Consider the following 12441-nt stretch of genomic DNA (forward strand, 5'->3'; position numbering starts at 1 on the left):
AAATCCAAGTCGCACCTCCAGCCATTTTAGGAGCATAAATTACACATATAATTTCATGACAACCTATCTCACTTTTTAAGGACCTGGAGCACCAGGACAATGGAAACGCCCACAAATTGACCCCATGTTGGAAAGCAAACACCCCAAAGTATATTATATGAGGCATTATGAGTCTTTTGAATGGTTCATTTTTTTTCAACAAGTTTTCGGAAAACGTGGAAAGAAAATGAACAGATATTTTTCCAGTCTCATAGGCAATAGAGATTTTTGGAGACCTTCCTGTCCTTGACCAGCTCTATGATCAGCCGATGCAACTGCTGCCTTCAGTGCCGGCTAATCAGCCGCTCAGATCACTTTTACAATTAGGAGAATCACCGGATGGCCCCCATATAAACACTTGATCACAATCACGTATCTATACAGTACATAATTGTGCGGCAAGTGGTTAAATTGCATCTATTTTGTTGTTACTGTTTTGCGGTCCAATTGCAGAAGGGTCCTCTGCATCTTTGAGTCCAGTTCAGGTGTGAAGTCAGGCAAAAATTTGTAACCTGAATCACACCTGAACAGGGACGCACTGGACCCCATGCTGGGAACCGGAGCCAGAAATATGTGAACCCGGCCTTAGTGTGATTGGGAGGAATTGTGTCACATTATTGGTGTCATTGGGAGACATTGTGCTCCTTCATTGGTATCAGTGTGGGGAATAATGTCCAATTGTTGGTATCAGTGGTTGATATAGTGCCTCAAGGCCAGTTAAAAGCAAGCAAAGGACCACATCTGGCCCCTGGGCCAAAGTTTGGAGACCACTGGCATAGCTAGTAGTATTTAGTTACTACCAACTGGACTTGTTCTGTAATGTTGAAGACGTTTTATAGTTTCTCCAATCCAATTCCAATGAATGTCAAGAAGATACACCCAGAACAAAGGGGAGAAGCAGAACACATGAAGCAATATAGTCCTCCTATATGTAACTGGAGTGTCAGGAAAACCCAGAATGCTTGTTAACATTGCATTCCTGTGTTCTTCAAGCCGAGCAATACACTAAGACAGAAGCTTGTACATCCAAGAGACACAACATCCAAAGTGAAGTAATTTATTTATATGCAGTGCAATCTAGTCAGGAATGCAAAAGAGCTATACATTGAAAGGACAGAACCAATCTCTCAACTAACAGATGGCCCTGACTTAGGAGGGTGAATTCTACAGGCCAAGACTCGGTAGTCTTCCTATACCTTAAGGAAAAGGGAGAACATTGAAGTGCATATTTTGGACAGAGAGGACAACATGCTTACATAAGGCTTATCTATGCTGAATTGAAATAAACCATCACTTTACACCATATGTCTTCCACATATAACACTCTTTTAACAGCAGTTCACACCTTTAGCTATGTACATTGAAGGATTAACACCTATGTAGACTATCTGCCACCAAGGATGCGATTATGTAACTAGACCACAACTTTCACACCATTAATCTTATTCTTTGACAATTAACATCTGCACACTCCAAGGTTATTGAATTAGGTTGTCTGTGCTACCTGAGTGGATATAAATGTTGGGGTATGTTCCTCACATTCAACAGAACTGGTGAAGTGGCTTGGTGAAGCATGAAACTTCTTTAACGTTATAGAACAGTACAAGAAGTGGCAACCACCCCAATCTATAACTAGCTTTTGCAGCAAGGTGCACATTAAAGAGCAATGCACATCACAAACAGAAAAAAATTACCCAGCACACTTACCAGCCAACCTGCAACCAATTTGTTCCCGGCTAACAATTCACATTAAAAAACAGATGGTCTGGTTGCACACATTTCCCAAATATATGTGTAAGCCGCAGTGCCCACATCTAGGCTCCTCTGTATACTGCGGTTCTAACTCTATAATTTTTATAGTCTCCCAAGTTGTAGCACACATAGCAGTGGATAGATTAAAGTGGAGTTTCACCCAAAAGTGGAAGCTCCACTTATCTGTCTCCTCCCCCACTCCGGTGCCACATTTGGCACCTTCAGCGGAGAGCGGGTACCTGTTTTTGACAGGTACCCATCCCCACGTCTGTCAGAAGTTCGGCTCCCCTCCTCCTTCCCCTGTTGCCGGGCCAGTTAGAGAGCGCAGCACAGCACGCTTAGCGCATGAGCAGTAGGGAACCTGCTGTGAAGCCGCAAGACATCACTGCCAGTTTCCCTTACAGGCTATGGTGGCAGCAGCACCCGAGAGCCGATGAAAATAGGTTGGTTCCCCTGAGCGAACCGCCGTCATTGTAGGTCGACCGCTTTAAGCGGAATAGGGGGCACGACGCCGGAGGCCGAACCTTTAATACCACTTTAATTGGTTAGATACCTCTTTAAATTGACCCTAGTATGTGTATGTATGTGAAATAGGAATCTTAGATTGGAAGCTCCTAGAGTGCAGGGATTGATGTGTATATACAATATGTAAAGCACTGCATAAAATGTTTGTGCTATATTAATAACTGTAATAAATAAATTGGTATCCAATCAGACAAGCCCTGGCACTATACAAGCTATTGGTAGATTTAAATCCGATTGTAAAGTGTACGGTAGCAGAATGTAGAACAGAAAGATCCAGCAAAGATCTCACCTGAGGCATCAGTTCTGGCTTCTTCTCCTGCAAAGTCTTCACTGCCTCCACCAACGATGGCACCTCTCTGAAGGCCAGGAAGCCAGCAACGTAAGGGGCATCCAGCGTTACCATGTGAAAATCTTCATGGATAACCTGCAGAGAGAGCAGGGGTCAACACTGGGGATACCAGCACAATGGCATGTTTTCCTATAACTGTGAAGAGGAAATCTGCATTGTACAAATTCTATGAGATGGTTTGGGAATGGGAAGAGGATGGGATAGGATGGGAATACAGGTTGTGCTTTTCCAATAATTTAACAGTTATGTGGCACTGGAATGGGGCATCATTATCAAAAAATTAATACCTGTGTGTCCACTCCCCCATCCTCCTCATTAAAAGTATCAGTAAACCTAAATTCTTTCGGGACAACAATCCTCACAAATAAAAGCAGCAAGCACTAAACAGCAAAAAAATGTGCCTAAATACCTTTTTCTCCATAGGTCATGTAACTGCTATTCCTCATTCGGGGCTCTGAGGAGTCTGGGTGGTGGGTGGGACCAGGCCGCTATGCTTCAAGTCAATGTAATGCTTTTTTTGTTCTGTTCTATGCAGTGTTACATCCAATTGTTTTTTAAAACATCCCCTGATGAGCCCAGAGTGGCGAAACATGTCGGGACAATCACTGTAACGCTACTACCGAGTGATTATATTTTATCATCTGTTTTAAATTCTAATATATATCTTTGAACATGTGCGCATAATTTATATTGAAACCTTTAATTATGTTTTGTTTGTAACAATAAAAATCGTGTAATTTTATATACTTACTGTAGAGCATTGTAATGACTTTCCTTCTTTGTTGGTACCCATAAAAATCCCGCCAAATAAGTTTCCTTGTTTACATTTACATACAGGGATGTTGGTGCCTTTTGTCTGTCATTGGCACCCACCCATATTACCACTTCCCAAGCCGCTATGCATCACATGTCATCCTGACATACAGTAAGTACTTTTCCAAGTGTGCCTGGCAGTCAATGGCCAAGAAAGAGTCGCTGTCAGCCATTGCTGTTATCTGCTCCGACAAGCTCCTAGCTGCCTACATCACATGCATCACTGTCTGACCAGGCGGTCTTCCTGGATTCTTCATTGCCTGGAAGGTGGACCAAGTCGGTGCACGCCACAGCATACTGACATAAGCATTCTTTCCAGTGTGCCCTACAGTCAATGCCAAGGTTTTTGGAGGAGCCGCTCTCAATCATTGCCATTTTTCACCTGACGGGATGGATAACAGCAATGATTGATGATGGTTCTTCCAGAGAGACATACATGAAGATGACATATCATGCATGGCGGCTTGGTCTTGCCCACGGCTAGGGCAGTGCAGAGCCCAGAATGAGCAAGGTGGTCATATTGTGATGGATTAGGTAAAATGCCCATTTTCTATTTCTAGCTTTTATACTAACAAAGTCTATATTTTTGTGTATACAAAAGTGCTTCATTAACTCCTTGCTCAAAATGGCCGCCAGCAGCACCCCCTCTCATCGAATGCAAGAATGTATAATTAAGATGGCGCCTTTACTCCAAGACTACACCCAAGAGATGACACCTAAGGGTCTGGAAGAAACTCACCTTATATGGACATGGCCAATCACAAGCTACTAATGTCTAGATAACGCTATGTTAGTGCTGTACTCCCATGTGGCATAACTCACTCACATATAAAACCCTGTATAACCAGGAAGAATAAAGAATTATCACATATCTGAACACAGTCTCAGTGTGTGGTTCTTCATGATGCATGCATCAGATTACAAAGGCCTAAATTAGGACGGGGACAGATACTCACCATACGATTAGTATGATTCATTTCAATATGACTTGTGGGGCGAAGTAAACCATAGACGTGACTTTTTAGATTCAGCGCGTGTAATGAGGAACTTCACCCCAGCACTATTCTACTCCCACTAGTTCTATTCTGTGCTGCCATAATTAAATATCATAGCATGCACAGTTATGCCACAGGTCTCTGCCAGGTATCTGGCTTCTGGGACTTTGTAGAGACCCACAGCAGGTATATGCATGCACAGGAACCTACTTCATGTGTGCAGACATGCCACATGTCCCAAATGCCTGGCAAAGAACAGCATTGTCACCTAGGAGAGGAAGAAGGAAGTGTTGGGCTAAAATGTTTCCAAAAATGATAAAACTCTATGCTATTGTGGGGAGGTGGAAGGAAATAAGAGAGAAAAAATATCTTTAGCCACTTGACGACTGCCTGCCCGCAATGTACTGCGAATGGGCGGCCTGTACAGGTCTATTTCCAGGCTTAGATTGTACACAGCAGGAGTCTGTCAGCAATGGGAGTTCACTGCTCCAAGACAATCACCCCTCCTAAGATCAGCTGTCTCCACAACGAGATAGGTGTTGGCTCTGTTTGCAACAGTGGCATAGGAACAAAATATGCTGGACAGCCGCACTCCAATATTCACCTTTTATTGTATAAAAACAAAAACAAAAGTTCAAAGCATCCAAGTGAACAAAGACCAACACGCATAGCTAATGCATTTCACACCGGGTATGGTTCTTAATCATAGCTAGAGTGCTACACATACATATAGGGGTATATATACACACACCAAGATAATCAAGACAAATAGAAAAAAAGCATGTAGGACGTTAATTGTCAAATATAAAATACCTGTGAACCTTAAACTGCAGATATCATCAACCATCAATCAATAAATAAAGAAATCATCACAGAGAATTTAGAAATATGCAAAATGAAAAACACACAAAACAAAACAAAAAACATAATACATATAAAGCAAAAAACATCTACATGCAATGTAAAACTTTGTATTTAATAAAATATACATGCACAGACACGTACAAAAAAGAAAAGGAATGTAATTTCCCCTTTCCCAATGCACAAGTGTCAGCGCATGCAGCTCAAAATGTTTCCTCCCATCTTCTCCCTCTCCACATCACCCCTCACCATACTGGCGTTACTGAAATGCATGTGTCAAAAATGGATGGTAAAATACAGACACTAAAAAAGGGGGAGGGCAATATATAATAAACATGTATATAAATGCATCAATAAGCGCCAGTACCCATAATGAAAATATTATCACTCAAAAATGGCATGATATGAGTAAACCACACTAAAGAAAAAATGCATAGCTAATAAATATACATAATTGTTATCGAATATGGAGGTGGCTAAAGGTGGAACAGCTGCATGCACCTATTAGGGTAACACTAAACCTACATAAATATCATATGGATAGATGGTGCTGCGCTAATCCTGTTATGTGAACCTCTAGTGGTAAAAATAAAAAAATATTAATAAAATAAACTAAATGTATATAAGTGGTCTGAAAAACCAGTGATAAATTAATACAAGTGATAAAACTCACTGCAAAGAATTAAGTTGATAGTGAAATTATTAAAAGGTGTGGGTGTAGACAAATTGACTACCTAAAAAACTAAGATTGAAATATCAATCGTAAATGACCATAACCGTGGCAAGTACAGCATAAGTGGCAAGAAACAATATTAAATAAAGCAGCGTGAATTATACTGAATAGTTATCAATCACAAATTGGCAAAGTACATTGTGCAAAACGCTGTGCAACATAAATGACTACTTCATCTAATGGCTTATGGTGTGAAACAACAAACATTCCATAAAGTGCAAGTGTGCAGACAAAAAAAAAAAAATATATAAAAACTCCAAACTAGATATTAATAAAATAAGATAAAATAAAAGTGAATGTCCCAAAAAATTGATGAAAAAAAAGAGGAAAATCACACACGAAAAACGTCCTTATTCTTGATAATATCTGTGACAATATGGTGCTGGTATGCGCATGTAGCAGTTAAAGTGCCTGGTGACTCAGAATCTCATGCAGCTTCGTGTGCAAACACTACAGTGGGTAGTGGCCCCTTACCTCAAAGTAATGGGGCAACAGCATATGACCAAACTGGTTCTTTGTCTTTTCCACCTAGCGGCTCCTATGTATTCCTCACCGTCCCGGGGTAAGGTTCCCTCAGATGTGATGCAGGGGGGTGTTTAAAGTGGAATAAAAAGGAACCCAATAGTGTAATTCCCTTTACAATAAACTGGTTTATTAAGCAAAGAAAGTAGGTACTCACATTAACAAATAAATGATACAGTGTTTGTATCCGACGAGCGGCGAGCTCGTAGCCTTCTCTCAGTGTGTCAGTGTCCAGCCTGTCCCGTCCCCCATGCCCATTTTTCATAATTTGCCGAAAGTACACTAAGGGTGTAATCCCTTGTTTGGCAGACCCATAATAGCAGGCATCGGATCCCTTGATGAGCGGCTAGGTGAATGGGTTGATCATCAATTACAACCATTGGTCTCTGCCTTGCCTGGTTTCCTTAGGGATACAAAGCAGCTTCTGATGGATGTACAATACCTTAAATGGGATCTTGATTTGATTTGGATCACTTGTGATGTAGCAAGCTTATATTCCTCCATCCCCCATTCCCTAGGTATTCAGGCATTGGTTTATTTTTTGAAACATACCAGTAATTATTCCCTGGTCCACCAAGAGCTTATTTATGTTGTTTAGAGTATTTTTTTTTTACTCACAATTTTTCCATGTTCGATGGGGACTACTATCTCCAGAAATGCGGGGCCTCTATGGGCACCAAATTTTCCCCCTCCCTTGCAAATCTGTACATGGGATGGTGGGAGAGGTCCCACATTTTTGGCGCTGGTTCTCCCCATTGTTCTAAAGTCAGATTCTTTAGCCGCTATATAGATGACCTGCTCTTTGTGTGTACTAAAGATGTGGGGGATATTAGTGAGTGGCTTTTGTACCTTAATGACAATAGTCTTAACGTAAAATTCACGGGCACCATGGATCAAAGACAGGTTCAATTTCTCCATGTTGTTCTGATAGGTGAAGGAGATGGAATTCCATCCAAACTCTATAAGAAACCGTCAGCTGGCAATTCTCTGTTGAGAGCACACTCGGGTATGGGGAAATGACATTCGTTGTCTTTATTGTACGTATCTGTGCATGTACCGGTATATTTTATTACTTACAAAGTTTTACATTGCATGTAGATTTTTTTGTTTTATATGTATTATGTTTGTTTTGTTTTGGGTGTTTTTCATTTTACATATTTCTAATTGTAGAATTCTCTGTGATGATTTATTTATTTAATGATTGATGGTTGATGATATCTGCATTTTAATATTTACAGGTGTTTTATATTTGACAATTGACAATTTGACATGCTTTTGTCTATTTGTCTTGATTATCTTGGTATGTGTATATATACAGCTGTATGTATGTGTAGCACTCTATCTATGATTAAGCACCAAATAAGGTGTAAAACACGTTAGCTATGCGTGTTGATCTGTGTTCACTTGGATGCTTTTTTTCTTTTTTTTTTTCATACAATAAAAGGTGAATATTGGAGTGCGGCTGTCCAGCATATTTTGTTCCTAGGAGTCTGTCAGCAAGTCCTGGAAAATGATTCATGACCGAGACCTGCTGATGGGCTGCGTCCAATCACAGCCCAGAGCCCTGTGTTGGCAATCAACACAGGGCTCTATACAGAGGTAACAATCTCTCTGTTTTGCAGGAATAAGAAACAAAGAGATCTTTAGTAAAAAGCAGCACGCATTACACATTGTTAGGCACACATTTAATCCCTTAATTGACCTAGATGTTAACCCCTTCCCAGCCAGTATCATTAGTACAGTGACAGTGTATATATAGTATTAGCACTGATCACTGTATTAGTGTCACTGGAGTTGTCAGTGGCAGTGAGTCAGTCCCCCCCCCCCCCCGCGTCAGTTAGATTTAGATTGTCCGCCACACTATCGCAGTCCCATTATAAGTTGCTGATCACCGCCATTAGTAGTATAAAAAGAAGGTTGCAATATATATACTGTAGCGCTTGGTTGCTACTAGTAACTAACATCCACCATGTCACCCTGCTGCCAGACCTCCATCTATCCCTTCTGAGACAATGAACAGTCATTTTGTGTTGTTTTTGTTTTGTTTATTGGGGAATATAACTTGGTTGGGGGAAAGGAAATATGGGATGCCCATGGAACAATTCCTTTGCCATCATATTTAAGAATTAGAACAAAAGGTTGAGCCAAGAAGTACTTATGTGCACATAATATCTATAGGCACTTCCCCTGCATAACACCATGCAGACTATTTCTCCTCCTCTGCATAACAACATGCAGACTATTTCTCCTCCTCTGCATAACACCATGCAGACTATTTCTGCATATCTCCTGCAGACTGTTGCTCTCAGGACTACCACCCTCCTGCACAAACTTCCACTGTAGATCATTACTCTTCCTGACACATCGTCCTCTTTTGACAAAAGAGACCACTCTGAACAGTCTCAGTTGCTGGCTAGAATTGGTTGCACTGTTACTAGGCCAGAGGTCTGCAGTACCTCTCCCCGGTGGCCCAGTAATTTAGTAGCATGTGCTGATTGGTGGACTACTACTCCCAGCTAGTCCAGCCTGAAAATCCTGCGCCCTCAGGCCGCAGCGATTTGACACTCTCCCCACAGTCTCTCCTCTGGGCTCGCCCCCAGCTCCCCTGGCATACCCCATCCAGAACTCCACTGTGGTCCACTGAATGACCTTCTCCTGCCCCAAGTCCATGATGGAGAGCTTTAACTGGACATACGTTCCGGCAACTTCTCCAGCCCCTCTGTTCCAGAAGACTTCATCCATAACCGTGTAAAGATGAAGCTCCCTCCCAGCTCATCCCGGCTCCTCCACTAGGCCTCGCACCCCCCCCAGATGAGGATGGGGCCCCTGCTGTTGCCTAGTACTCCATTCTCCATGTCTCCCAGCTGACAACTTCTCCCCAGTGGGCTGTTATCCCAGCTTATATGGGAGACTTGCCCCCTGCCAATTCCAGTTGGGGATTGGTCACAGCTCCTCATATGAGCTGCCTGCCACTCCAGTCCTAGGCCCTGCCTCCTTTTCCAGATCATTATTCCTAGAAGCAGGTGATGCGCCTCAGAATTAAAGCACAGGTGGAAACACCCACTGCTGCACTAACCACTCCCTGCCCCCCAGATCAAAACAAGCAGGCCTAGCCTGAAGCATAGGCCTGCCCAAATTTACCTGCACTGACAGTTTCCCTTACAAAGTCGTTACTCTAGTAGAGGGTGCTACAATACCATAGTAGGCGCTATAACTTTCACACAAACCAATCAATATACTCTTTTTTTACCGAAGACATGTAGCTGAATACATTTTGACAAACATTTATGAAGAAATTACATTTTTAAATTTTTTTATTTATTATTTTTTTTTTATTTATTTAAATGTTCAGACTTTGTTCGTTTATATAATAAAAACTAAAAAACCCAGTGGCAATCACCCAAATTACCTCCAAAAGAAAACTCTATTTGTGTGAAAAAAATGATATAAATTTTGTTTGTGTACAGCATTGCATGACCGCGCAATTACCAGTTAAAGTAGTGCAGTGCCAAGTAGCAAAAAAAAAATGCCCTGGTCATGAAGGGGATAAAACCTTCCAGAGCTGAAGTGGGTAATGGGTGAACGCCAACTTTAAAGGGACAGCTCTTTGAGTCTGTACTAGGGGAAAAAAAGTCAGTTCCGGACAACCAATCGTTTTCTTTCCTTTGTATATATCTAGCCAGCCACACCCACTTCTCCCTCCCATGAGGAATAGAATTCAGGCCCTGCGGTCTCTAATCTACCTCCAATATAGACTGCTCAGTCATTGAAGCAAATTCTGACACCCCCTCCTCTGTGGCTCTTACTTCCACTTCGTGGATGCCTGGGGATCATCATTACCTCCATCTCAGGGTAGCTCAGCACAACGAGTGAGGCGCAGGCCACAGTGTCATCTCCCTTGATGTAGGACAGATCCACTCCACCGACTCTTTCCAGTCCATCAAGTTCCACATGCTGCTGCCAGCTCTCCGTATTGGTGGTGATCAACTGATCCTTCAGAATTATCTGCTGCCTGGAAGGGAAGGGACAAAAGGAAGCTAAGGACAGACATTATGACAGAAATGACTGCACTGACTGCATATGCGTACACTCAGGGACTCAAAAGACAGTGTTGTCACCCATAGAGCCGGCAGGGTAGCAGATGTCACACATCTGGGGGAGGAAGGAGCTTCAACTCCATGCTGCACCTACTGGCAATGGCAGCCAAAGTAAAGCTGATGTGCCCTAGATGCACATAGGAGGCCATGTTTTGGCTCTAACATAGGTCACAGCATGGATATACTTGAGTTGTTGATGACACCTCCCCCTTCCCCAATGTTAAAGGATAAGTGCAATCAAAACAAAAAACATCTATGACTGAAGCAGGATCTATGAATGGAGGAGGGAGGAGCTATCAATTATATACCTGTCCTTCATTCCCAGATCACTTTGCATTCAAATAAATTGTAGTAGGGCTTCTATAAATGGTGGAGCTGGGAACAAGGGGCAGGCATTGAGGGCCTCTCCGGAGGCCCATTAGTTCTATTAATCCCCACCACACCAAAAGCTTTTGGTGGGTTGGTGAAGAAGGGAAGTGGGGCAGAAGGATTACTGACAGAAGAGGAATCTGTACAGGCCACACATCCAACTGACTATAAGCTATGTCCCTTGTGCTGATTAACCTTTGACTAACACCACCAATTGTGGTATGACCATGGCCGGAGGGGGTGGTGTTCTTACACACACTCCGGTGGCGGCATCCGCTGATAGTGTGTGTAAAGCTGATAAGCCAGCTGTTGGCTGTCAGATGGAAATGACCTGTTAAATTCGCCTTTCCTCAACATGTGCACCCCCGCCATGTTTCCTGGTATCATGTGACATAAAAATTGGAACTACCACTATTTTATTCTCTAGGGCAGGGGTCTCTAACCTTCTTAAAATAAGGTCCATTTTTTTGTGTTTAAAGGGGTTGTAAAGGCAGAAGTTTTTTTTTATCTTAATACATTCTATGCATTAAGATAAAAAGCCTTCTGTGTGTAGCAGCCCCCCTAATACTTACCTGAGTCCCATCTCTATCCAGCGATGTACACAAATGCCTTGACTGTCCGGGACTCTCCCTCCTGATTGGCTGCGACATAGCAGCCATGCCATTGACTCCCACTGCTGTCAATCCAAGTCGGTTAGCCAATCATAAGAGAGAGGTGATGGGGCCAACCGCGGCTCTATGTCTGAATGGATACACGGAGCTGTCGCTTGGCTCGGATACCCCCATAGCAAGCTGCTTGCTGTGGGGGGGCACTCAGCAGAAGGGAGGGGCCATGAGCATAGAAGAAGCCCGAGAAGAGGAGGATCTGGGCTTCTCTGTGCAAAACCATTACACAGAGCAGGTAAGTATAACATGTTTGTTATTTTTAAAGAAAAGAAAACAAGACTTTCGTATCACTGTAGTATCACTGCATCAGAAACGCATGGATAGTATGTTATATGGTATCCAATGGCATAGTTCACATCAGTGTGGTCAGTTCCAGGGCTCTCCAGTTCCAGAAAAAAGCAGAACATGCTGCATTTTTTCTACACTGAACTGTACGGGAACGCAGTAAAAGATATAAAAAATGCACCGGAATGCACATAAACGTAACAAAAAAGCATCAAAATGCACATGTCCCCATTTAAGTTGAAGAGAAGAGGGGAACATGCACTAGAAAGCATTACAAAATGCACACGAAACGCATCAAAATGTGCATGCAGAAAACGCATCCAGACTGTGTTTCTATGGTGTGAACTGGCCCTTAGACTTTAGGGCGGCAGACTATGGCCAGCAGGAGTTGAAACTGTCTTGGCATCAGTGGGAGTAAACAATACATATTGTGGAA

At 42.5% G+C, this 12441-nt stretch overlaps 1 protein-coding gene across 1 annotated transcript in view; it reads right to left on the reverse strand.

Annotated features, from left to right (window-relative positions):
* ENDOV (endonuclease V) overlaps positions 1–12441 on the reverse strand; it is an 84683-nt gene that overhangs the window by 39019 nt on the left and 33223 nt on the right. The window contains exons 2-3 of the mRNA XM_073625210.1: positions 10430–10601; positions 2606–2740 (exon numbers count right to left, since the gene is read on the reverse strand). Coding sequence (XP_073481311.1) covers positions 2606–2740; positions 10430–10601 — 307 coding nt within the window. The remainder of the gene's footprint in view (positions 1–2605; positions 2741–10429; positions 10602–12441) is intronic.

Source organism: Aquarana catesbeiana, linkage group LG04 (genome assembly GCF_042186555.1).
Source record: "Aquarana catesbeiana isolate 2022-GZ linkage group LG04, ASM4218655v1, whole genome shotgun sequence".
Lineage (NCBI taxonomy): Eukaryota > Metazoa > Chordata > Amphibia > Anura > Ranidae > Aquarana > Aquarana catesbeiana.